Source organism: Notamacropus eugenii, chromosome 6, assembly GCF_028372415.1.
Source record: "Notamacropus eugenii isolate mMacEug1 chromosome 6, mMacEug1.pri_v2, whole genome shotgun sequence".
NCBI classification, from domain to species: domain Eukaryota; kingdom Metazoa; phylum Chordata; class Mammalia; order Diprotodontia; family Macropodidae; genus Notamacropus; species Notamacropus eugenii.
In genome coordinates this window covers 136845241-136872687 of record NC_092877.1, presented here as the reverse complement: position 1 = coordinate 136872687, position 27447 = coordinate 136845241, and the positions used below count along the sequence as shown (strand labels likewise).

The 27447-nt window shown below is 42.3% G+C and overlaps 1 protein-coding gene across 2 annotated transcripts in view; it reads left to right on the top strand.

Annotated features, from left to right (window-relative positions):
* Positions 1–6714: 6714 nt before the first annotated feature.
* The window catches only part of MAML3 (mastermind like transcriptional coactivator 3), a 526570-nt gene continuing 505837 nt past the window's right edge, over positions 6715–27447 (top strand). For both annotated transcript variants that reach the window (XM_072621097.1, XM_072621096.1), the window contains exon 1: positions 6715–7338. In XM_072621097.1, the coding sequence (XP_072477198.1) occupies positions 6811–7338 (528 nt within the window). In that variant the 5' untranslated portion in view covers positions 6715–6810. The remainder of the gene's footprint in view (positions 7339–27447) is intronic.

The following is a 27447-nucleotide window of genomic DNA, read 5'->3' as shown; positions in this document are numbered from 1 at the left end:
CCTGACTCCTGCACTGGTGCTCTATCCACTGCACCACCCAGCTGCCCCTTCCCCTTATATCATCTCTTCTTAAAGACCTTCAGAGATGGAGGAAGCTGTAAATGTTAGAACATTTTTCCTGTCATCCGTTATATCCTTCTCCCTGCCTCTTGAGTTGGTAGTCAGACCCAATCCCAGAATCTCAGTTGCAAAGGTCCTCAGAAAGTATCATAGGCCAAATAATGATACCTCACTACACACCCACACACCCCCCTTAATAAACTGCCATCCAACCTTTGCTTGAAGGCCTCCATCTAGAGAGGAGAAACAGTCTATCCCCAGAGTCAGCCAAACCCACTTTTGCATAGTTCTAAGAGACTAGAAGTTTGATAGGTGCTACAGTATAGTGGTATCAAACTCTGATGGAAACAAGGGCCATGAAACCATATAAAAGTATCCCTGTGGGAGTATGTGGACTTAGAAAACCATGTATTAGCATTATCTATGTTCCATTCTATTTTTATTTTATTAAATATTTCCCAATTACCTTTTCATTTAGTTTGGGCAGCGCTGGGGAATGTGTTTCGGGTGGTTGCCACCTGTGATGTAGAGGTTCAGCCAGTAAACTCAGAATTTGGAAGACCTGAATTTGAATTCCGCCTCAGCCACTAACTGTATAAGCCTGGATCACTCATTTAACCTTTTCAGTCTTACCTGTAAAATGGGGATAATAAAGCATTATTTCGTGAGATATAGGGAGGATCAAATGAGATAACCTTCGCAAAATACTTTGCAAACTTTCAAATGCTACGAAAATGCTATTAAGGTTAAAGGATAGGAATTGCACCTATGATTTCAATGGCACAGGGAATGCCTGGTTAAGGAAACTCTACCAATCCAGGTCAGCATCTTCTCTGAAATTTAGGAGCTGGATGAAGCATAAAGAGATGAAATGATTTGCCCTGGGTAGCACAGCTACTATGTATCGAAGGCAGAACTCTAACCTAGTCTTCCTTGCTCCCTATCCATTAATCCATGCTGCCTCTCATATAAATGTTGTTACAGTTTTTTAAAGTTTATATTTGTTTCACTGAAAATAGTAGGAATTTTTGTATCAGATACTTTTCAGTCCTTTTAGGTCCCCTGCAGGGAAATGGAAGAAAAACATGGAAAAAAAAGGTCAAAAGGAAGAATCTGTAGTTATAGGACATTTTTAGAGGGATTCAGACCTGCCTGAGACCCAAGAGGCTTTCCTCTGGTGACTATGGGACAAATGAAATCTGGTTAATCGATAGTGTCTAAGCATGACCAGATATGCCAACCATGGAATGAACGTTCTTGTGAAGTAGTCATTTGCTAGAGTCTGAAGAGATTTATCACGATGAAGCTTCCATCCCAGACTGGCCATCTTCGTAGAACCTGGGAGTAGCTGGGACATTTGTCTTTCTCCTTCTTAGATACAAGTTGAGAATCATAAATATTGAGTGAGTTCTCTGGATATTCAGAACAAGCAGTAGATCTGAAGTCAGAAGATGCGTGTTCAACTCCCCAATCTCTGATCTGAGACTTCTAGGTGTCAAGGGACATAGATTAAATCTAAGACCTGGACTGAGTTCAAATCTAGTCTTAGACACATACCAGCTGTTTTACTCTGGGTAAGTCACTTAATCTCTGTCTGCTTCAATTTCCTCATCTATAAAATGGAATAATATTTTAGCATCTGCTTTTCAGGGTTGTTGTGAGAATAAATGAGTTATTATTTGTAAAACATTTTGCAAAGCTTAAAGCACATGGAAATGCAAACTATTGGGAATAATAATGATACTTAATAATGCTTGTTACTAAGTATTATTAATAATACTTAGTAACAGGCATTATTAATATTCCTGATAGCATTTATACAGGGAAATAAATATATTTCTATTCCTATGTGTTCAGCCTTGGATAAGTCCCTTCTCCTGTTTGAGTGGGCCTCAGTTCATGATTCTATAATCTGAGGGATTTGGGTGAATGATCTTAAAGATCCCTTTACACTCCACGTCTTGTGATCTACGTGATTCTCCCAGAGTTTTCACCCTTATGCACTACTGTTTTGAGTTCTGGGTTGCTGCCCCCTAGTGTGGAAGAGAGGAGCTACAGGAATATGTATATAATCCTGCTAAACAGTTGGGTTGTTTGTATGTTTTTGGTTTTTTGCCCCTCATGTTCCCATCCCTCGCTCCTGAAGCTTGTTGCTTCTGTTTTCATCTTCTGCCAGGGAAAACATGGGAGCATAGATTTTGAGCTGGAAGGAATCTCTGAGGCCATTTAGTCTGATTCCTGCATTTTGGAGGTGAGAAATTGGAGGCCTAGAAGGATTAAGTAACTTTGAATGTCATACAGGTAGTTGGTTGGTCATGGAGTGTGGATTGGAATACAGGTCCACATATAGGGGACAAGTGATCACATCGGTAGGTACTTTTACATACACACAGATACGTGTACTGATTGTTACCATGACATTGGAGTCATTGATCCATGAGTCCATGATGAGTTCCCATGGACAAAGTCAGAAGCATATTCCCATCTGGTGATATCCTCCCCTATCCCTTCTGTCTTAGTCCCTTTAAGTTCTTCTCAGAAGCTTACACTTTGGGCTCTTTGGTCATGGGAAAGGTAAGCAGCCTGATCCCTAGCACTTGCCAATGGCCAACAATTACTGTCATCTTCAGCTTTTCCCAAAGGCATATGGTATATACTGTTAAGAAGTTAAGCCTGAATCCTCTGGATGCCAAGCCAGTATAGTTTGGGATACTTGAACTCAGTGACTTCCTAGACTGTTTTGATTTCTCATACTGACAGGTTCTGGAAGGGAAATAATCAAATTATGATAATTAATTAGAGAGGGGCTGTGTGCAAACTGAATTGAGAGCAGAGCTTCAAGTTAGGAAGCACTGAGTTCAAGTCACTTCATTGGTATATATTTTCTAATACTATAAAATGCAGGATTGTTATCAATCTACATCAATAGGAGTTTACTTACCAGGAGAAGTTAACTGCACCAGTGAAATCACATATACATCCCCCCCCCCAAAAAAAAGTTGAAGGAATTTGAAGTTGTCTTCTTCCTTATGCTAAAATTCCTGGATTGCTGAAAAAATTATTTTTTGCACGAAAAAATAACCAAAAAAAAAAAAAGACTGCTTAATCTTGCTCTTATGAACAAAACCAACTCTTTGTATGTTCCGAGTTCGGGTATTTGCTGTATCCTGCCCAGCCCCCTATGCCTGTAATTCACACCTTCTTCCCTCACTTTTTCCTGGTAGAGTCCCTAACTTTCTTCAAAGCTCAATCCAAGCTCCACCCACCTTCTGGTACTCTTGGAATTACTTAGTATTTCCTCTGTTTATATCTTGCATAGATTGTTTCCCTTGGCAGTATGGAAGCTTTTTGAAGACATTGTTTCACATTTGTTTCTATATGACCAGCACCTAACAGCCTCTGGAACTTAATAGGTGTTTAATGCTTTTTGAAAGAATGTACTGACAATTCACCAAGAAATAAATCTGTTTGATTCTTAGGCTGAGGCTTGAAGGATGGAAATGTTGAAAATAAGGATAGCTGACATTTATTTCAAGATTTACTAAGCACTTTGCATATATTATCTTATTTGATAATGAGACAACCTTCCTGTGAGGTAGACACTACAGATACCAAACAATGTTGTTGTTCGTCCATCAGGAGGATAATGTCTTGATCCAAGAATAGTGGGAGGATAAGTGAGGTACCCATGGAATTCCTAGCTTGGGAAATTCTTTCATTTAACACAGACAACATCTATAACACATAACACAGTTCACAAATCCTAGTGGATTGTCTGGATGGGGTCACACTAAGTTGTTAGAGATAGGGCCCAAGATTTGAATCCAAGGCTTTCTGATAACAAACCTAGGCATTCTACCCTCTGATCATCAGTTTACCTATGAGGAAACTGAGAAGTGAAATAACTTGCTTCTGGTCTGTCACACAGCTAATAAACTCTGGAGGTAGAATTTAGAATCAAAAATCTCCTAATTCCAGGCTCCCCCTCTATTACACTGTAAAGCCTAACATCCAATCCCATTTGCTTCTCTGAAAGTATGGAAACTCCAGGAGAAGTCACTTCTAGCATTTTGTTTTCTAATTTAGAGATATTTTCATACCACTATAATCAGTATTGTGTTACAGCCTGTACTCTGTAAGGCAGCCTATGTAAAAGATAGATTTCACATTATAGACCTGATTAATGAATGGGGGGAAAACAGTTCCTTATCGCTGACATTATGAGGTTAGAAATAGCATCCTATGCTAATCTGCAATGCCAAGAAATGAAGATGGTTTAAATCAGATCTCATGACTAATGCATGAGATCCAAAGTTCCTTTATTCCCAACTACTTTCGAAAACTGGGGTGTATTTTTACCCTAAAAGAATATGTCTGTAAGGTTTATCAAAATAATGTGGTATACCTTATTTGTTGACATCCCATTTTAAAGCTAAGCACATGCTGCTAGTTGAGTGCAAGGAAAATACTACTTGTTTTTCCTAACTGAAATATTTAACTCAATGATGCTCTTGAAATGAGTTAAATCCAGGTTCTAGGATATTATTCTGGTCTTTCAAGCTAATCCTCTCCTTACAGAAACTCAATGTTTACCTAGAAAGATGCTTTCAGAATTTTTTTTTTTAAGAAGTCGACATAGCTTTCTGGGAGTGATCATCTCATAGTAATTGTATATATTATGGAGCCTTTAAATAAAATTAATCTATCCATCCATAAAGTAAGCCTGTGTGAGTGCTAGCTTGTTTTTGTTTTGGTCCTGACAAACTGTGAAATGCTATGTTTTTCCTGCAGTTCTCTTCCATGAAATCTGCGATCTTTCCACTTGATTTGGGAAGGACCCTTAATTACTGCTGTCATTAGCACCTAGTGTTCAAAACAGTCTGTTCCAATGTGCTGTTACTCTCACCTCCAAGTCCCTGCTTGTTTGATTTAAAACATATTCTAAGGGCAAGGAGAAAAATAATTGCCTTAATAACGACAAATGGTTACACGCAGCGAATTCAACAATGGCCAAGTTTCTTGGATTCATATCGAACCGATATCCAAGTTTCTCGTCTGGGTTCCAGTGTTTCAGCATCCGTGTCTGAGTTTCTTGAAGTGGCCACACATTGGATGATTAAAAACGAGACCCTAGGTTACCTGGGGATTTTTAAAAACAATCCACTCCACCTTCTCTTCTCCCCCCTCTCCACACACACACATGGATGGGGTTGACAGACTAGCACTGGGAAGCCTCAGTGTTTCTGCCTGGTCATGCACAGTTCTGCAATATAATGCATAAATAAATGTATAACAACAACTTGAGCTCGCCTCAGACCTCTCTTGGAATCAGGAAACCAAGCCCCGGGGCCCCGAGCACACGCGCGCACGCGCACGAACACGCGCACGAATTACACCCCCTCCACGCACACACACATACACACATACATACATACACATACGTTCCCAGGTCAAAAGTTGATTCATTCCCGAGATCCCTCAGGATCTTTCTTTTTTCCTTTTTTTCTGGCAGCTGTGGTTTCCTATTCAGAGGGCAGCAGTAAGGTTGGGGGCGTGGGGAGGGGGGAAGGGAGAGGAAGGTGAGGGGAAAGGGAGAAGGAGAGTGATTGGTGTGTGCCTTTCCCCACTCCTGCCGGGAGAAAGTCCGGGCCGGGTTTTGCACCTTGTCCCCGGGTTCGGTCTCACGGCCTCAAGCGGCGGCTGCTACTGCCTTGCCTGCTGCCGCCGCTGCTGCTGCTGCCGCCGCTGCTACCTCTCCGCCTGCTGCTGCTGCTGCTGCTACTGCTGCTGCTTCTGTGTTTACTGAGCTCTCTTGTCCTGATATCACTCCGCTGGCATGGAGGAGGAGGAGGAGGTGGAGGAGAGAGAGGAGGAGGAGGATGAGGAGGAGGAGGAGAGCACTTGATCATTGTGATGGTGGCAGGAGAAGCAGCCGCAGCAGTAGCAGCAGCAGCAAAAGCCAAGCGTTGGGGGCTCTTATCAGCTCGGCGTGTTGGTTTTTTTTAAGGACTTCACCGATCTACTTTTGCAATCACCCCCGGGATTGTTCATATGTTTACTTCCCCCCAACCCGAGGATTTGATATTTAGGTTCCTGTGAAATGCAACCGAGCAGCCAAAGTACTTTGAGAACACGGGGCGGCATAAACACCAAAACTTTTTTGTGGAAGGAAAATGCAATAAGAAAGCTCGCTGTTTTTTGACGCTGTGAGTGTAGAGCGAGTGTGTGTATTGTGTGTCTGCCTGGGGTGCCTTTGCTTGTGTGCGAGTGTGTGGTGTGGTGTGGTGTGTGTATGTGTGTGTGTGGGTTTTTTTCCCCAGAATATAGGGAGAAAATGCTTGCCAACCACCGGAAATCTCCTGGAATTTATTAGAAAATAATGGATTATAAAAAGAAGTGAGGGAAGGAACGGATCTCCCGCTGAGTTGCAACCCGATTTGCTACTCTACAGTTTGTTGACTGTTTTTGTTGATAGGTGTCTTGATTAGACTCTGATAACACCTTCTTCAATATTATTTGGGGGGAGAGCGTTACAGTTTTTTTAAAAAAGGAAACAACAGTCTTCCCCCCCCCCCAAGTATTCTTCCCCCCCCCTCTTCCCCCTCCTGCTCAGGATCGGTGTTTCCATCCATGTGCTTGTTTGCTCCCCCGCGTTCCACTTAAAACTATTTTAATCCTGGACCCAAGGAGGAGGCTGATAGGGGGGTGGATACAAAAAGTTCTTCCAAAATAGTGTGCACGGGGAGCAGGATGGGGGATTTCGCAGCCCCAGCTGCTGCCACCGCGAATGGCAGTAGTATTTGCATCAACAGTAACCTGAACAGCAGCCTCGGTGGGGCCGGTATCGGTGTGAATAATACTCCCAATAGTACTCCCGCTGCACCGAGTAACAATCACCATGCTGGCGGCGGCGGCGGCGGCGGTGGCGGTGGTGGCGGTGGCGGCGGCGGCGGCGGCCCCGGGGGCAGCGGCGGTGGCCCGGGGAGCGTCCCCAAGCACAGCACGGTGGTGGAGCGGCTGAGGCAGCGCATCGAAGGCTGCAGGCGGCACCATGTCAACTGCGAGAACAGGTACCAGCAAGCCCAGGCGGAGCAGCTGGAGCTGGAGCGCAGGGACACGGTGAGCCTCTATCAGAGGACCCTGGAGCAAAGGGCCAAGAAATCGGGCGGCGGGGGCGGCGGCGGTGGCGGAGGCACCAAACAGCCTCCACAGCACTCGGGCAAGCAGCAAGATGCAGAGTCTGCCTCGGCGGAGCAGAGAAATCACACTCTAATCATGGTGAGGGGACAATCCGGCCAGCGGGACGCGGGACCTGGTGGGATGGGGGCTGGGGATGGAGGGGGGAGCGTGCCGTTCCGCTTTGGAGGTGTTGGGGTAGGGGGAGGCTGACTTGGGCAAAAGGGGGACCCTGTGGTAGTGGACGGGTTTCGAGTAAACTTTTCCAGAGAATAGGCTCAGATACCTGTTAGTCGGTTGTCAGATGGGAAGGGGCGAGGGGTGGGGTTGGGGAGACGGGAAAAAAGGGGGCTTCAGACGGGGAAGAAAGGACATTAACGAGAGTCTTCTAAGTAGGCTGTTTGGAAAAGTTTTTCCCCCCTTTCCCTAAGAACCAGTTTCAAAGAGGATGAATCTTGAGTTGAAAGTCTGCTCCTCCTCCTTTCCCTAGCTCTCCACCCCCTGCTCTTCCTCAACCTCGCTAGTCTCGTTTCTCTCCCCCCCATTCCTCCCCCCCCCCCTTTTAGAGCATATCCGCTTGGGATGGGGAAGGAATTGATGCTGTGATTCTGGGGAGGTACCATTTTCTCCCCGAGAGGAGAAGGGAAGAAGGAGGGTAAAATATTACCCTTACCCTCTTTGTTTAAGAAAAGTCTTAGAGTTTTGTGAATGAACTTTTTTTTGGTAGGAGGGGGGGAAGTGTGTGTGTGTGTGTGTGTGTGTGTGTGTGTGTGTGTGTGTGTGTGTGTGTGTGTGTGTGTATGCTGCATTGATGGCTTTTTAAACTCCGGCTTGGCCAGGCAGGTGAAGGGGCGGGGAGGAAAGTAAGATAGGGTTTGCTGCTCTTGCAGCAGGTAAAGGAGAAAGTTCCCCTCGTGTTTCTTGCAGTCGCCACAGCTACACGATTCTGGATTCGCACACTGCCACCCCCATCCCTTTTTTCCTTTAAACTTGCCTTACCGAGACTGTCCTTTTTGCTTCCGGAACCATCCCACACCTCTCCCTCTGTCCCCCGTCAAACTTTCCCCGGGTGTTTTAATAAGCACTGAGAAGAGCACAGCCACTGGAAGAGAGAGGTGTAGGAGGTTTGCCTGTGGAGGCAGAGGCTTGGGGGTGGGGTGTTTGTCTGTCAATTGCATAACTTAGCAAGTAGGAAGTAGCGCGATCCCCGCTCCCTCAACCCCGAGGGAAGAGGCCTCCAACCTGCTCAGTTGCCTGGACTTATCTGCGGAGTTTCTTCCAGCTCTTTTCCTCGCATCTCTGCCCTTTCTTTCTCTCGGGTCTTTTCCCTCTCTAATCCTCTTCCTCCTCTTTTCTCTGTCTCCTTTCATTCCCTCCCTTTTCTCAGGATTGATTAGGAGCTAGTGAAAGGCATTTATTTGCACGAAAACCCAAACATTGAACCCCCCACCCCCTTGAAATTTCATTCTCAGTGTAATGCGTGTGCGTGTGCTTGTGTGGCCAGGGGTGGGTGGATATTAATGTCAAACCCCGGTGTGGCGGAGCCGGGCACCGACTAGACTATTCACCTCTCTCCCTGGGCGCACAGACAGTGCAGTTAACAGCTGTATAGTGCGGACACCCACAGAGGGAGGAAGGAGGCTGCTTTCTACATGGGCTGAAAAATTCTCCCTAGACCGGGAGAATCTTTTCTTTTGCGCTCAAGGGTTGGAGAGAGATGGGGGGTGGGAGGCGGAGAGGTCAGCTTCTGTGGGGCGCTGGGTTTGGGCATTTCCGTGACAAAGAGCCGAAGGGGTAGGGGGAGGGTTAGGATTGTATCTCTCTCTTCCTACTCACTCCCCCTCCCATCCTCGCTTCTCCCCCTCTCGCATTTTTCCTACTTCCCCCCCCCCCCAGCCTCCCTTTCTCTCCCCCTCACCCCACACGTGAAGGGGGGGCAATTTGTTTATCTCGGTCTTAAAGATATCTCTCTTCCTCCTCCCTTGGTTCTGATGCTGTCTCAGCCCCTCCTCCCCTTCGGCGTGATCCTTTGCAGGCCCGCCGAGCTGCACCTTCTTCCCCTCCTCCTTTTCCTCCTCCCTACACACGCCTTCCCTCCCTCCCTCCCTCCCTCCCTTCCTCCCTCCCGCCTCCACCCTTTGGACGGGGTGGGAGGGGAGAGGGGAGGTGCTTTGTCCGCGGCTCTAACCTCCTACCCAAGAACTGGGGAACTAGGAGGTGGCGATCTACTATAGCGACGCCTGCTACTACTAATATCCTCCTAATCACTGGAAAGCCCCCAAACACCCTTTCCTCCGCCCCTTCGCGTCGGGCTAGGGGCGAAGGAGAGAAGGAGGGAGAGAGAGAGGGAAGACATAGGGAGCAAGGGAGCCAGAGCAAGCGCAACGGGAGAGAGCGCTTCAGCCATGTAGTCTCATGCACAGAGGATCAGGAAGAAGAGGCGGACGGTATATTTTGAGACAGGGAAAGGGAGACGGAAGGAGGGAGAGAGAGAGAGGGAGAGAGAGACAGAGACAGAGACAGAGACAGAGAGAGACAGAGAGGGAGAGAGACAGAGGGAGAGGGACAGAGAGAGACAGAGAGGAAGAGAGAGAGAAGAGAGAGAGAGAGAGAGAGAGAGACAGAGAGAGAGAGAGAGAGACAGAGAGAGAGAGAGAGAGAGAGAGAGAGAGAGAGAGAGGGAGAGAGAGAGAGAGGGAGGGAGGGAGGGGGAGAGGGAGAGGGAGAGATACTGAAAGACAGGGAAAATGCTTCTTTTACAAACAGGAAGTCGAAAACCACTGACATACCGGAGTTTTCCTGCACACAAAGACGACATCAATTTATGTATTCTCTTTACCTGTATTTCTGTTTACTATCTGACTTTCTGACTCTGCTACCGACATTTTGCCTGTCTCAGCCCCGCCCCCCCATTCAAATTTTGACCTTCCGGAGCCTGGTCCATATTTCCCCATCCTAACTCCACAACCAAGGGAACTTGTCACAAGTGAGGCTGCTCATTTTTCTAAGAAGTAGGATTTGAAAGGTGGGTTTTCAAAGTCTCCGCTCCTGCAGCAGAACCCAACCCTTTGTTACGCACCTATATAGTTGTCTCTGCATTAGATTTTAGGGTCCTTGAGGACAGGTACTGTCCTTTGCCTCATTTTGTATCCCCAGCGTTTAGCTCAGTGCTTGGCACATAGTAGGAGCTTAATAAATTTTTATTGATTGATTGAGATTGGGATTCTAGATACTGAGGATTTTACGAAAAATGTTTATTCTTGCCTCCACCCGGAACCCTTGTTTGACACCCTTTCAGGGTTAATAGTAGTGTTGTTTCCCTCTCCCTCCCTCCTTTCTTCCCCAGCTTCCCTTTCTCTTTTTACTCCAGACTTGTAGTTTCATTGATGTAGAGAACTCTCTCCACCAGCGCAGATTGACAACTACTTTCTAAAACTGGGCGCTTAGTAGTTTAAGTGATCTGTTCTTGGACACCTGGACAGATAGTGTAGATTAGAATCAGGGCTTGAGCCCAGGTCTTCGTGGTTCCAAAGTGGGTCTTCTATCTAATTCACCATACTTCTCTCAGGCCAATTTTCAGCCAAACCAGCCACCAACTACCTAAGCCAAACCTGTGTCAGGTACCCTTTTAATATCTTTTATTAGATGAAAAGGAAGAAGATAAAATTGGTGACCAGAAAGTTTTTCCAGTTTGAGGAATCCTATTCTTCCTCTAGTGAAAACTGGGGCATCATTACAAAAGGCTTGAATTCATGTTTAAGCAGGTTCTCAGAAATTAGATCTTTAAAGGATTAAGAGATCATCTAGGCAACCCCTTTATTTTTTGCAGTGGAGGAAACTGAGGACCAGAGCAGGGAAGTGTCAAAAGATTCACTAAATCAAAAGTGAAACCTTCAACACCTTAATTTTGATATGTCTAATATTGAAATGAACAGACTTGAATAGACTTTATCCCCAACTAGATATTTTATGATGTATCACAGTCTGACATAACAGACTTGAATAGACTTTATCCCCAACTACATATTTTATGATGTATCACAGTCTGACATATAATAAGTGCACTAATTGGGAGGAAGGGTAACGAAATAAAGTTTGCCTGAAGATAGGCCACTTTATACTATCAGTTTTTTCTTTAAATATTTCATTTTTATGGATTAAAGACCTAGCTACCCCTCAGTGCTTTGTAGAGAGTAGGAACATCTCCATGTTAGCTGTCTTCTTTCTTGTATGCTCTGATAGGCATCCTTAGAAAGGCTATGAGGTCAAAGTAGGATCTAGCCTATGCTATATCTACTTATTAATGCCCTCACACATAGTTCTGTGAAGCTTCTGTATGGCTCCAGAAATTTCAGTCCTCTTCTCATTAAAAAATTTTTTATCAATGTCTTTTTCTTCTACAGTACATTCATTTCTGGCTACACAATCTATTAGTTACAAAGAAAATTAGTAAAGAAAAATCAGCAGTTCCTTGTCAGTCGGGATTGTTTCATTCTTTGTGTTTTTTACCCCTGGATCTAGCACAACAGCTAGGATACAGTAGGCACTTAATAAATGCTTATTGCTTGATTGATGAATCAGATCAAACATGCTCCCACCCTTCTTCCTGAGACCTTTGCTGAGAACAAGATGCATGCTTCATTTTTTTCCAGGTTGATAACTGCTTTTCAAGTCATCATATTAAATTGGGGAGAGGGATTTGATGTTAAATTAGTATCTTTTTTTTCAAAAAATCACATTAGCAGTTGGAGTCTGGAAAAAAAGTTAATGTAGAAGTTACAAATTCTTGAAAACTGGAATCTCAGGATTTCAGTCTTCACTTTTCTTAACCTGTCCTTGATTTTTTTGCTTGCTTTTGCATAGAACAATTGACCTTCAGATTGGGATGTGTACTTAAAGGATATTCAAGGGTTTTGGAGGCAGAGCTCTTCATCCTAGCTGTGAGATTGCCATTAACTACCCAGCTGTGAGGCTTTGGGCAAGCCACATCATTTCTGCAGGGCTCAGTTTCCTCAACTGTTAAATGGCAGGGTTGGAAAGAGGCTCCAGCCCTTGATTGCTGAGATGCCTTCTAGTATTGACTTCTGGATCCTGTGAAAGCAGTCATCATTCAGAGCTTACTAACTGTGAAAATACAGAGGAACAGGGCTTCTGGTTTCCATTTTGCTGTTGCGCCCTTCGTTAGAATTCATATCATACCAGTTCTATGTCAGTTTTTTCTTTCCTTCCCTGGCATGGAAGCTAAATGAAAGTTATGTTTTTATTGTTATTTTCTTGCTGTAGATAAGAATAAGCTTAGGGAAGCAGACATTTGTCTTGGTTCAAGGACATAGAGAAAGATCTGGGTGTACTGCAAGCCTTCACAACAGTCAAGGTTGATATAGTCCGAGCTCTCCTTTTAGTCAGTTGGGGAGAGAAGGCTGAGGTTTAAAGATGGACACATCTCAATCCTGTTAATTTGCTTGAAGTGAAATGAAAAAAAAAAATGAACATATGGACTAAAGTTTTATTTTTTAAAAACTACTTCAGTTAAGCAGAGACTTCATTTTAACATTTATTAAGCATTGACTATGTGCAAAGCATTGTGCTAAGTACCAGGGAAAGAGACAACATTTAGATAAGACTTGGTTACTTCCATGGAGCAGTTTACAAGCTTTCAATTCTTAATGGCAAATAGGCTCCCATGTACATACAGCTTCCAGGTTTTCGGATGCTTTTGTCCATGACCCTGTGAGGTAAGCAGTCCTTACTGGTTTATATTATTTATCCCTATTTTAAAGAGTAGGAAACTGAGGCTCTTAGGGGTTAAGAGTATGACCAACATCATAGAACTAGTAAGCATCCAGTGAGGGCTTTGAACTCCGTTTTGATGACTCCTGGTCCAGCTCTGTGTGCCAAGTTGGTTTGTAAGGGGTGAGCTAGCTGTCAGATGGAAAATATTTATTACATAGTAAGTACATTAGAGAGTTTAAAAACTATGCATAGGAGATCTGAGGGGGCTATATGTGAAGTCTGATGGCAGCAAGCTCAAGGAATAGCATCTGAGCCATACTTTGAAGGAAGCAAGGAGTGCTAAGACGCAAAAAGGACAGGAGGGAGTGAATTCCAGAGATAAGGAAGCACCACCCCCCTTACAAAGGCACCAATGGAACATTCCTGTGATAGATTCCTATTTAGAACTGGACAGGACCTTAGATATAATAACTAGCATTTGGATTGCGCTTTAAGCTTTGCAAAGGGTGTTACAGATATTTCATTTGATCTTCACAACAACCCTGGAAAGTAGATGCTCTCGTTATCCTTATTTTACAGATGGGAAAACTGAGGCATACAGAGGTTAAATTACTCAGGATCATACAGCTCGGAAGTGTCCAAAGTAGGATATGAACTCAGGTCTTCCTGACTCCAGATCCAGTGCTCTAATTACTATATCACCTACCTACCTCTAATATCAAATAAGCTGTCTCAAAAGATATCACTTAGTCCAATCCCCCCATTTTACAGATGAATAAACTTAAGACCCAGAGAGGCAACATGACTTCCTGAAGGCCACATGGGTTGTAAATAGCCAATCTGGCATTGGAGTCTAGGTTCTCAGACTCAAAAAAAAAAAAAACCAAAACAAAACAATGCTAAGATAATTAAGTGACCTCAAAGGCCAGTTAGTTCAACCTGATTTTTCAGATGAAAAAACTGAGACCTAGGGAAGTTAAGTGATTTTGCCCAAGAGTAAGCATCAGAAGCAGGAAATGAACTCATCCTCACCGCCCATCTTCTGTTTTTGCTGTTCACTTGTTTCAGTCATGTCTGACTCTTCATGACCCCTTTTTTGGAGTGGGGTTTCTTGGCAAAGATCCCAGAGTAGTTTGCCATTTCCTTCTCCAGCTTATTTGACAGATAAGGAAATTGCAGCAAACAGGGTTAAGTGACTTGCCCAGGGTCACATAGCTAGGAAGTATCTGAGTCTGCTTGATTCCAAGCCCAGTATTTGATCCGCTTTGTCACTTAGCAACCCCCATTTCCCATGCCGGTTCTCTTTCCACTGCATCACACTGCCTGGCTGATACCATTAAAAATTTCTCATAGTCACTAATGGAACTTTGCTTGGTCCTGGTATTGGGGATACAAGGTCTTGGTTAATAGTCCTTTGATATGTGTGTTTCACTTGGGGAGATGATTTTCAGACACAAATGTACATGAGATTTAGAAGGGTGCTATCAGGTAGACCTCCCCACCAAAACTAATGAAAAATATGCAGCAAGCACAGGAACAATTATTATTCAGGAGGTGTGTGTGTGGGGGTCCCATTTCAACTGGCTTACACCAAAGTTATTTTCAGTGCCTCTTCATCATATTATCATGGTTATTCAATCCTTTATTTCATTGGGTCCTCAAAGAAATGTGAGTGAAAAATTAGATGGACTGGTGACTTCGTGAAGGCAAGCCCATTTGCTCAGTTGGTATCCTCTTAATGTTAAGAGAAATCAAGGAAGCATCCTCCCCACTTCCTGGCATACCCCCTGTGGTAAACTTAGAGGAAGACAAGAGTAGCTCAGGATGGGTAAGCATGGAGGGCTTATCATTTGAATCAGTAGAGGGATCAGAGAGATCATTGATGCATTTGGTCATTTGGGGATTCATTATTTTAGGAGCGTATGAAGTACACAATGATTTGCAAAATACTTACAATGATAGAGCCCCTTCCCTGTTGATTTTACCATCCCCATAATTTGAACATTAAACAGTTAGTTGCCCAGGGAAGGGTATTGGCAAAATTGCAACTGATCCAACATTTTGGCACCTATCCCTGGAATGACTCCAGGAAACATCAAGATAATGTTTTGTTGAGTTAGTTTTTCACAAGCTAATATGGTTTCCCTTTCCTATGGTGCTGAGTGTAAGATTCTGGCTCAGAATCCAGGGCTTTTTGGCTTATTGGGATTGGAATTATAAATCATTTAGAAATCATTTCTACAATCTTCCTTTTCTTAGGTTTTTCTTGTTCTCTTGCTATTCCGAGTGAAAGGACTAATTGGTCAACTAGCATTTATTACACACACATGTATGTATCTATCTATATACATATATACACATGTATATGTATATATGTACAAATATATATATACACATGGATATATACATACCTATATGTATGGATATATATTCATGTACATGTATACACATGCATGTGAATCTATCTGCACATATACATATGTATGTATATTATATATATCTACCATATATCATCAAAATAACATTGTCATTTCTTGAGATGCCTTAGAAATTGTACAGTGTAACTCCTCAGGAAGATCATAGAAAGAGCTCGAAGATACTTTAAAGGTTATCTGGTACTATGTTCTCATTCTGCAGACGAATAAACCTAGACTCAAAGAAATGGAAGTCATTTGCCCAAGATCACATGGGTAGAAAGCAACAGATCCAGGATTAGACCTGAGGCTCTCCAATTCTAAACCCAAAGCTCAACTCTACTGCACATCACTGTTAAGACTAGTACTCCTATCATTATGCATGGCGTAGAAGTTGATCTTTCTAGGCTTCCTGAAAGCATTTTTTTAAAGTCTTCAACCTATTTTGTTCTGTTATTTGGTCTAGGAAGACCTGGGTTTGTATCCTGTCTCAGACATTCACTAGCTTTGTTACTCTGGGGTAACTTTGCTGTGTCTCAGTTTCTTAATCTACCAAATGGGGAATAATTATACCACCTACCTCCCAGAGTGGTTGTGACGCTCAAATGAAATAAAGCACGTGAAGTTTCAACAATGACAAACTTTTTGACTGTCCGTTAGAAGAATGAGTTTTTCATTGGTGGTGTATCTAACCTTTCCTGAGCTCTGTAATTAGAATTTTAAGGAAAGGTACTAGAATTTTAATCTCATGGGATGATGGGACTTGGCTTCAGAAAGGGGTCTTTGATATCATTTAGCATATCCCCCTCCCTACCCTTTTAATAGATGAGGAGACAGAGACCCAGAGGTGAATCTTTGCAGACCTGTGTTCTGAAATAAATGAATAAGTAGATCCCATCCCCCATTGACCATCATTCCCTGGAGAAACCAGGTTGAGGATTTAGAACATTAATAGCGGTCCTCCCTGATTTCACTCTACTTAAAGAAAATGTTGTCAGAGTTTCTCCCTGGAGAATAAAAGTGGGGATGTAGACTTGGTTTTTTCTTCTAGGAAGTATTACCAGTGAAACTGACCAGAAGACTGGCCGTCTTTCTGTTTCCTCAGTTGAATGGATGCCAGTTATAGACTGAGTCCTCCACACATCTTAAAATTGTAAGGTTTATTTACTGCTATGAGATATTTCATTCCCTGCTAAATAAGTACTAGTTAACTAACGATTATGTTTCCATACTACAGCCTTGTGTTTTAGGATAATTAATCCCACTTTTGTTTCAGGAGAGAATTTTCTTTTCTTTTCTCCTTGTATACCTACTGTATGTGAGCGGTGAAATCATATTTTTTAATAGTAGCAACAATAATGATTACTGTGGACACACAGCACTTTGAGATTGGCAGATTGTTTGGTATATACTGTCTCATTTGATCCTCAGAAAAAAAGGGGGGGCACCATTTTATAGACAAAGAGTGACTTGCCCCAGGGCGGGGAGGGAAGTGACTTCTCCAAGCCATACAGATAGTAAATAGCAGAGCAAAGATTAGGACCCAGATTCTCTGATGCTTTCAAATCTAGTGCTAGGGTCCTGCACTATCTCTGATTTGCCCCAGCCATTCCAATAGTTGCTTACTTATCCTGACTGTGGGTTATGGGGCAAGGAGTTCTTTTCTCTGCTTCTCTTGCTGTGAGCCTTTTAGTCATTTCCCTGCTGGTTAACACCTTCATCAAAGACCAGGCAACTCAGAAGAAGGGGAGAAATTAAGTTGTGTTTTTTGTAACTATTGTAAATATTCAGTGGGATCAGAACTGGAAGCCAGTGGAGAAAATGAAGAATTGGGATTGCCTATGGCTTTAGAGTTGGAAGGGACCATAGTGGCAGATCTAGTCTAACAACCTCTCTGTGTCATCCTCTTAACACTTTATAAAGGGGGAAACTAAGGGACAGAAAAGCTAAGGGACTTATCCGAGATTGGGAAGTATCATATGTTAGATTCAGGATTTGACCTTGGATGCTCTGACTCTGACCTTAGAACTGTTTGAACTATGTTAGGCTTCCTTGTTCTGTCTATCCTTTGTCCTTTCCATTAGCACAGATAACAGAAAATCATTTGGCTTTATTATTTCATTTGAAGCAGATGCAAAATTTAGATTTATCCAGGTCCCATCTTATAGCAGGATAATGCCCAGCCATGTACAATATGCCTAGTAGGATGGTATAGGAGAAAACCTCACCTGAAGTCTGAGAAGAGAGTCTAGTACTGGCAGGCCAAGCAGGGAAGGTTTATGTAAGGTATGGGTAGGAATTCCAACAGGCAAGGATGCAAAAGGAGGACATATCAGGCGTAGAGAGCAAAGTAGGTGGAAGCCTCAAGGGTGTGATGGGTTCAGGACAGAGGATAGTTCAGTTTGGCTAAAGCATGGAAGGAAGTGACAGGAATTAAGAGCAGAAAGGGAGGGTTTTGAATGCTAAGCAGAGTTGTCTGAACTTAGGACTGAACCACAAGAATCTATGAGCAGAGGAATAGTGCAGTTGGGAACATACATAAATAAAATTTATCTGGCAAGAGTATGAATTGAAGAGGAGAGATAAGGAAGGTGGGAAGACCTGGTAGGAGGTTATTACAATGGTAGTGGTGGTGTTCAATTGTCTTAATCAAATCCAACTCTCTTGGTTACTCCTTTTGGGGATTTTCTTGGCAAAGATACTGGAGTAGTTTGTCATTTCCTTCTCCAGCCCATTTTACAGATGATTTTTTTTTAATAGAATGATAGAAGACATTTTTCATAAACTGAGGTTAAGTCATTTGTCCAGGGTCACACAGCTAGTAAGTGTCTTAGGCCAGATTTGAACTCATGAAGATGAGTCTTCCTGATTCCAAGCCCAGTGCTCTATCCACTGTGCCATCTAGCTTCCCATTAGACTATTACAATGGTCTAGGTGGATATTAATGAGAACTTACCCTGGGATAGTAGGACCAGTGGCCATTGAGAGGAGGGTGCATATGTAAGAGATATTGCAAATATTTATTGAGAAACAACTGCATGTTTAGTGCTATTTGAATAAGAATAAAACTCTACGTTCATTGCTCCGTAGAAGTAAATTCTGACCACAGAAGACCCAGCAGCAAGAACCACAGTACTTAGATCGATGAGAATATTGGTAGAGTGGAAAGGTCACTGGATTGCGAATTAGGAAAACTAAGTCTCAATTTAGGCTCTGCTAATAACTAGTTGTATGACCCTGGGCAACTCTCTTCATCTTCCTAGGGTTCAATTTACTTATGTATAAAATGAAAGGATTGAATAAGGATTGTGTGTGGCCTCAAAGTCACAGGTTTCACATCCCTGAACTAGATAATCTCATTGTGAGCCAAGAACCAGAGAATGGACTGCTGAAGCTTGACCCAGGGTAGGCAGGTAGGAATATTCCAAATCCATGTATGATTGTTCTGGGGTAAAAGATGGCATTCAGTAGTAGTAGTGGGAATTCATCACTTGGGAATGAAATGTGAATAGCCTTTTATAGATTCAGAGTAAAGAGCCAGCTGCTTGAGGCTTAGGATCCTATGCTTTACTGTGAGAAAGGACCTTAAGAAATCCAATCCTGGGGTTCTTAACATTTTTTTGTGTCATGGAATTTCTGGGCAGTCTGCTAAAACTTTTGGATCCCTCCTTGGAATAATGTTTTAAAATGCATACATCAAAATACATGGAATTATAAAGGAAATCAACTATGTTGAAATAGTTATCAAAATATTTTTAAAACCTAATTCACAGATTCTAGTTTAAGAACCTTTTATCTAGTTCGACCCTTTTGTTTGATAGATGAAGAAACTGAGACCCACAGAGTTGAGTTGTCTGAGGCCATATTGGTGATTGGGATGCAAATCTTCTGACTTTTACTGTACCCTTCTCAGAAGGTCAGAGACTCAACTCTTCCATGGGAAACTGTAGCTAGAAAGAAGAACATGGAAAATTTAGGTACTATCTAGTTCTGGACTGAGTATTTCTCCTTATCTTACCCTGATGTGTTATTTCAGAATTTGTGTATTCTCCTTTCCCTTGTGAATCAGTCCTAGAAAATTCAACTTTGTGGTCTGGAGCATGTGGCAGCATAGGGGTGAAGAAGGGAAAGAGGAGGGGTGTAGAATTGAGCATCCAGTGATTGTGGAGAAGTTACAAGAGGGAAGAGAAACACACAAGCAGGGATCAAATGAATTCTGATTCATGGACTCTCTGAACCTAGGGAGCCTGGTCAGCCAGACACTGGGAAAGTGAAGGCAGGGAGTTCAAGGGTAGTGAATATTTAGAAAGCAGTGGTCTAGGACAAGGATAAGATCTCCTAGGATGGTTTTAATGTTGGGCCCAAGGCTGGGTCCGGCATATGTCCTCAAAATTTATAGGATGCATAATTTGAGAGTTTCTTGGGAAAACACAACATGCTCCATAGGCTCAGAATTCTAAAGTTTCATTTCTCTTATGTAGAGGAAGCTTGCAAGAGGCAATGGACAATAAAAATAACACAGGGTGTTTCCCTTACATGATCTCATTTGATCCTCAAAACAGCTCTCAAAAATGGATACAATTTTATGCTCATTTTATAGGTAAAGAAACATAGGCAGAGAGAGGACTTTGCCCATGGTTGCTCAGCTGGTCAGCGTCCCATCAGGGTCTGGAATTCAAGTCTTCCTAACTGGGCCACTATGTAGCCTTAGAGGTCATTTAGTCCAATCTCCTCATTAGAGAGCAGAGGAAAACTGAGCCCCAGAGAAATGGAGTGACTTGCACAGATTTCACAGAGTATAAGTAAGTAAGATTTGAATGCAGGTCTTCTGACTTCAAATCACATTATATCAGAGCTAGAAGGTACCTTAGCAGCCATCTAGTCTTAGCAGAAGCTCAGTGATAATTTCCTTTAACATATACCCAAGAAGTGGTCTTTATGTCTATCTAGCTTTTGCTTAAAGACTTCAAGAGAGGGAAGACAATCCCTTTCCAAACAACCCTTTCCATTGTTCTGTAGCTCTCACTTTTAGTAAATTTCCCTTACATCAAACCTGAATTTATCTTTTCATGTCTACTACCTGTTATAGTTCCAAGTTCTGCTCTGTAGGGCCAAACAGATCAAGTCTAGAGTGTAAAACATGGGACTAAAATGGGTGTGATAGAGAAAACTTACAGGGGATATGGTCTTTAAGAAAAAGAAAATCTATCCAGTAAACCCTAAGATTTCTAGGTAGGTTTCAGCCTTCAAGATTTACCTTCCTTTGGGTAGAGCACTAAGAGCCTTTCAAACACCTGAAGACAACTATCCCATTTTCCTAAGCTTCTTCTATCACATGTCCCCTAAGTTTTTTCTTTTCTAGACTGAATGGCAGTCAATGGTTCAGTTAAGCACTCCTCATATCATAATCTCAAGGTCCTTCCCCATCCTCATCACACTGTCTCTTCTCTGGTCTCTCGCCTCTCAGCTTCCTAAATTCATCCACTAGTCCTGAGCACACAAACTGGACACATGACTCAGGGTACGGCCCGACCAGGGCAGAGTAGAGTTGGGATATTGTTTCTGTATTCCTTGAGGAGAGACTTCTATTAAAGTAGCCTGTGATAACACTCTCTGCTAATTTCCACCTGAAGTATCCATGAACTACTTCTTTTCTCTTCCTTCCCATCCACTTTTAGTTTTTGTTACTGAGGTTGTGGTAGATCTGAGGGTATTCAAGAAACTAAAGAAAAAAGGTTGGATAATATAACCCAGAAAAGGAGTTGAGGAGTATATTGAGAAGCAAGGAAAGATCAGAACTTTCCATATAGCAAGGCACTGGGGAGAAGTGAATCCTTTTAACCAACAGGGCATGGTTGACAGTCAAACGGGAAGGCTTTTGAGATGTGGGTAAATAGTTCCAGGCAGAAAAGAAGTTTCCTGGTATATACATACACCTGTGTGCACAGAGAACAGGAATGATGACAACATTGAGCCTTTGTACATTTTTCTTAAGGGAAAATAGCAAAAACTCAACAGGTTGGGAATTTTTTTCCCCTTAGCATGAAGAAACTGATTTCTTAAAATGTAATAATTACATGTGGCACTTCCATTTCAATGGCACTGGTTCTCCGCTTGCAGATGACCACCATGATGCAGAACAATGATGTTTATGGTGTAACTATGTTTATCCCTATTTGAACTGGGGCAGAATTTAAATAATTGAGCAAAAATGTTAAATATTTAATAATGTCTACTTCCAAACTTTTCCTTCTGACTTTTCAAATCTTTGTCAAAGCTTGTGGAAAACTGGCTACTCATGACTTTGTGGGCCCCTGAGCCTTCAACTACACAATGTGTTTAATTTGGCATGTGGAGATAATGTTGCTTTACAGTTGTATCTCTTGTTTCTCTCCTTATATTGATATCCATCAACAGATCGCATAGATTTGAAAGCGCTTTAATGTACCTTCCATGTAGAAAGACCTATCTAGAATCATAGATCACAGGCGTTGGAACAGGTAAAGAAGGTGTTCCCTTCCCCTCCCTTCTGGATATCAATTTCCTCATCTGTAAAATTGGGGAGTTGGTCCAGGTGATATCTAAGACTCCTTCAGTGTTTCCCAAGCTGAGTTCCCCAAGATGTGACTAGAGAGAGACTCCATGAACAATGTTTGAGCCATGTCAATCTGTCAATGAATTTGTGATCTTACTGCTGTAGGTATTCCCTCTAATATAGGGTGACCTGTTTGTTTCCTTTCATTGTATGGAACTCCAGTTCAGGGGTGGGGAACCTGTGGCCTCCAGGCTAATGTGTCTCTCTAGATCCTCAAGAGTGGCCCTTTGATGCAGTCAAAGGACCTAGAGGGCCACGTGTGGCCTTGAAACTGAAGATTCCCCACCCCTGTGTCTAGTCCATATCCTTAAGTAACTCCCACCTTCCCCCACTGGGGAGGGGCAGGGAATGGACCACTGGACTTGATGGAGACTAATAGTTCCACTGACATTGCCTGAATTCCAGGGGAGTCATTTGCTTGTATCTCCCTCTCACTATGTGCCTAGCCCTCCTTTTCTAGTCATACATCTCTCTGATGACATTTTTGAGGTCATTTCTCTTGCATAATTCCTTGTTGGTAATGTGCTATAGTCTGCTCACACCTACTATATGCTTCTCTATTGCCCTTTGGGTAACACTATTTTAAAACTATTCATTATGAAATGATCTGTGAATAAATTGTAATTCTTTGTGACATAATTTTTGGTATGAAAGTAGGTTTAATTTCCTCCTTCATCTCCCCAAATACTGGAGATGTTCCTAGCTTGAGGCTCCATTTACAAGTTCCGTCAGCATATTTTAAGCCCCAAAGTGTTCTTTGACCAAATTCTGATGTAGTTCAACTGTCTCATTTTACAGTTGCATGGACTTAGACACCAAGAAGTGACATTACTTGTTCAGGGTCACACACTTGGTAAATTCGGGTTGGAACCTGCCTGGCCCAATGTTCATTGCATTATCCTGCCTTTGTAGGGCACCATTTGTAAGTGCAGTGTGAGTCACAGCTGTGTTTGACTGAAGAGGATTTCTGGCTTCCCAGCCCCAAAAGCCGTATGCTGCTTCTGTGCCTCTGTTTCCTGGTAGTGAGTTCTTGCCTTCTCATGCCTTGCCATTAGACATGGACAGTGGATCAATGATCCAGAGCCGGCCCAAAGGAAAGGGTCTTCAAATTAGAGCCTAATCAAAGGAATTAAGGAAAGCTATAGCAAGGCCAAAGAAACAAAAATGGGAGATGACTGTGGAAGCAGTATCTTGCATGGACCAAATGGGAGAAAAATGTGGATCAATGAAAAAACATCCAGGAGAAGATTTTTATTGTGAACCTCATATTTCATTAACGTGTGACCTTCCTCCACCAAGGCAGATCATAATCTATTACTCTGTTCCTCTATCTATTTGTCCTCCTGTCCAGCTATCTCTATATATTTATTTCTATATTTTCTTTTTTATATAATTGCATATTCCATTATTTTGGTTCTGTTTCTTAATCATTTCATAGAATTATTTCTGGATTTTTATATATTTGTTAAGTTTATATATATATATATATATATATATATATATATATATATATATATATAATATGTAGATTTCTATTATTCATCTTAACCTTATGTTTGAGTCTAGGGTGGTGGTGTATAGTTGAGATAGCCCTGGATATGGAATTTTAAGATCTGAGTTCGAATCCCATATGGAGGTCTGAAAATAGTTGTTCTAGTCTATTTACTGACTTTGGGCAAGTGATTTAAATTTCTTTGTGTAACTTTAGGCAAGTGATCTAAATTTCTTTGTGCCTCATTTCCCTCATATTCACAATGCAGGAATTCTTTATAATACAATTTACCCCAATTTTTGGACAATGTCTTGGTCTCAAGAGGTGCCTTTTGAATGGAAAAGTTTCTGTATAACCCCTACTTTAAAACTAGGCCATGAAATTCTGGATTTATTAAACAGATCAATTAAGGGATATTAATTCACTTTAGAAAAGAATTCTTATAAAAGTCCTTCAATCACTAAGTACTCCTTGGAGGATTCACCATATGAAATATAAGGAGGAATTTTATGGCAATTAGAAATGTCCAAAAATGGAATAGGCTGTCTCATGAGATTGGTAGTTTCTGGTCCCTAAAAGCATTCGACCACCTGGTAGGGTATGGGATACTTCCATTTGGGGGGAACTTGACCTAGATGACCCCAAAGGTTCCTTCTAACTGTAAAGGTCAGTGATTAATGTTCAGACATGAGTCCGACCTCCAGCTTTTCAGTGATACAGCTCCTACTTAAAAGGAGGTGCAGAAGAAGCAGGTTGGGTATAGTGCTGAAGAGAGCCTTGAATAGAATTTGGCTTCTTGCCCTGGCTTTGCCATTAACTGATGGTGTGACCTTGGTTACTTCACGTCTTAGCTGTGTGTCTCACTTCCTTCATGTGTCAGATGGGGACAGCAGTCCCTGGATGACCTGTTCAGGGTTGTTGGTAGGATGAATGTGGCATAAAAATTATTTGGGAAAATAAAATGCACTATATGAACCTGCCAAGTTTTTGTTAATGACCTTCAGCTCACCTAGTGATTGCTTCTCATACGGTGTAGGAGGGGAAGCTAAATGTTCCCTTGTCCCACTGACCACATTTATCTCTTGAGATCCAAAGCTAGGTTTGCCGGACCCAGACAAACTTCATGAAATGATATCTGTTCTCTTATTATGATAAACGATGTGAGGAGGAAGTTAATGGAACAACATTATGGAAGGGGACTAAACAGCATATTTCTGTATGCTTTGCCACATCATTTATTTTACCAACGTGTCTGCCTTTTCCAAGCAAACTCTTCTGTAAGTTTAGATAGAGGGTTGTGGTAGGAATAAAATGCATGGCAGAGAGAACAATTCCATTCAAGATACATTGTCTGCTTGCCAGATACTGTGCTAGTCATTTCATCTGCCCAAGTCAATCCAACTGGAACCATGTGCAGAGTTCTAGAATAGCTTTTAGAAAGTTAGATTCTTTGAGTCATCACTTCCTCTAGGTCAGGTGGCTGGTGCCATCCAAGGCTTGGGGCCTTGAGCTTATGAGGAAAGAGTAAACCATGGTGGGTTGTATTAGAAATGTATAGCTTCATGAGAAAACCAGTGTCAGAAGGCAGTATGTCCGGCAAATGGTCAACCTTGAGGTTCTCATTCCCAGCCAGCATTGAAGGGGAAGTTAATTAAATACAGCCTTGGAGATACAGAATTTAGATATGGAGGACATTTTAGAGGACATCTGGGTCAAATTGGTTTTTTTTCAAATATTATCATTTTGATCTATAGCATTTAGAGAGATGTTTTTAGATGAGGTTGTGGCTTCACTCTGATTTTTATGTTTTCTTTTTCACCTTTTGCATGGAATGATTAAATGGAGGAAAAAAAGTGGATTAGTTACAATGGACAGCTCCATTGGCAGAGGAAAGGAGGAAAGCCCTTAGTGATAGTCCACAGGCATGGATGAGTTGGGGTCAGCCTCCTTAGCAGGAGTGACCCCACATCATTGAGACCACAATCTACTTGTGTATAATTTACATGAAGTTTAATATTTCAGCATCTGAACAATGGATCTGAGTTTGTGATTCAGGGAAGAGGATCCCAGTACATACTAATCTGAGTGCTTAGAAAAGTGTCAGTCCCTCCAGTTGCTACTTCCCTTGAGTGAAATTGCCCTGACTAATCCACCCACCTGTGTAATGCAGTAATGACTACCCTGTGACCTGGCCAGCTGTGCAAAGTGCATCAGAGTGCACCCTGCCAGAGATACTGGTTGATAACATTGGGTTAGGTAGTAAGTAGTTATATAATTTTATGTTATATATCTTATATATATCCTAGAAAGATCAGGAATCTGCCTGTTATCATGTTTGTCCATCATTTTGATTTGCTTTTGGTATGAAAGCTCCCTTGTAGAAATAAGGTTTGCAAAATACCAAATTCAAGTATTATTTACAGAAAAAGATTGTTATGAGCAAATGTAGTTGAGTGGGAGATATCAGAGAACCTGTGTTTGAATCCCAGGGTGAGCTATTACCTTTGTAACCTTGGGCAAATCACTTCCTCCCTCTGAGTCTCAGTTTCCTTCTTTTTAAAAATGGTGAGATGGCTAGTACAAACCCTAAGATACTTTCTAGTGTCTAGGTGTGATCCTAAATGAGCAAACTTCCACCTCCATTCTATCAGCTAGTTAGGTGGTGTAGTGGATAGAGCCGCAGGCCTGGAGTCAGGAAGACTCATCTTCCTGAGGGCAGATCTGGTCTCAGATACATACTAGCTTTATGACCCTGGGCAAGTCATTTAACCCTGTTTGCCTCAGTTTTCTCATCTGTCAAATGTACTGGAGAAGGAAATGGTAAATCACTCCAGGTAAATCACTTTGCCAAGAAAACCTCAAATGGGGTTACAAAGAATTAGATATTAAAACTTCAGGCATTTGCTATTCTTTCCTTTTCTCTCTAATTTCAACCTTTCCTTCTCTCCCCATCCTCCTCCAACCCAACCTTCAAATAATTCAGATTTGTAGACTCACTAGGCAATTTTAGACTCAAATTTGAGATTCCAGGGTCAGCAGTTCAAGACTTGGTTTTACTCCCTGCATGCATACCCACTGTCATTCATTAGCCTCAGACACTTGCCTGGCTGGGTTTATCTTTTTTGGTGGCTCCTCCAGCCTTGACCACCAAAAAAGGTGAAGGAGGGGATGGGAACTGGAAAGTTTGGCTTGGGAAGGTGATCCTGAGTTGGGTCTGTGAGCAGTTATGAGGTATGAGGTTGGAGCAGGCTGTGAGTGGTCTGAGGAATAGGGCGGCCCCCCATCTGATCACTCCCCTCCGTGCTCTAAATAAAGTCAGTCTTAAAAGTTAATTTATGATTCTTTCATGCTCAGATGACTCCTGTTCATTGAGATCTATTTCCTTTCCTAATGATAACTGACATTTATAAAGCGCTTTAAGGTTGACCAAGTGCTCTACATACATAATCTCTTGGAGCCTTACAACATTCTGGTGAGATAGCTGCTTTTAGGTATTATTACTCATTTCACAGATGAGGAAATTGAGGCTTATAGAGCTGGTTGTTGTTCAGTCGTTTTCAGTTGTGTCTGACTGTTCGTGACTCCATTTGGGGTTTTCTTAGCAAAGATACTGGAATGGTTTGCCATTTTCTTCTCCAGCTCATTTGAAAGATAAGGAAACTGAGGCAAAACAGTTAAGTGACTTGCCCAGAGTCAGATAGCTAGTAAGCATCTGAGGCCGGATTGAAACTCAGGAAGAGGAGTCTTCCTTATCCCAGGCCTGATACTCTATCCATTCTATCACCTAGCTGCCCTGCCAGGCTGGATTGACTTGAGATTTGAACTCAGACCTTCTTGATTACAGCTCCAACACTATCCAAGTTGTACCACATAGCAGCTTTTTCCATTAGAATGAACACTTCTTGCAAGTAGGAATGTTTCATTCTTTGTACTTATTTCCCTACAGCCTAACACCGTGACTGATTGCTTGTTGGTCC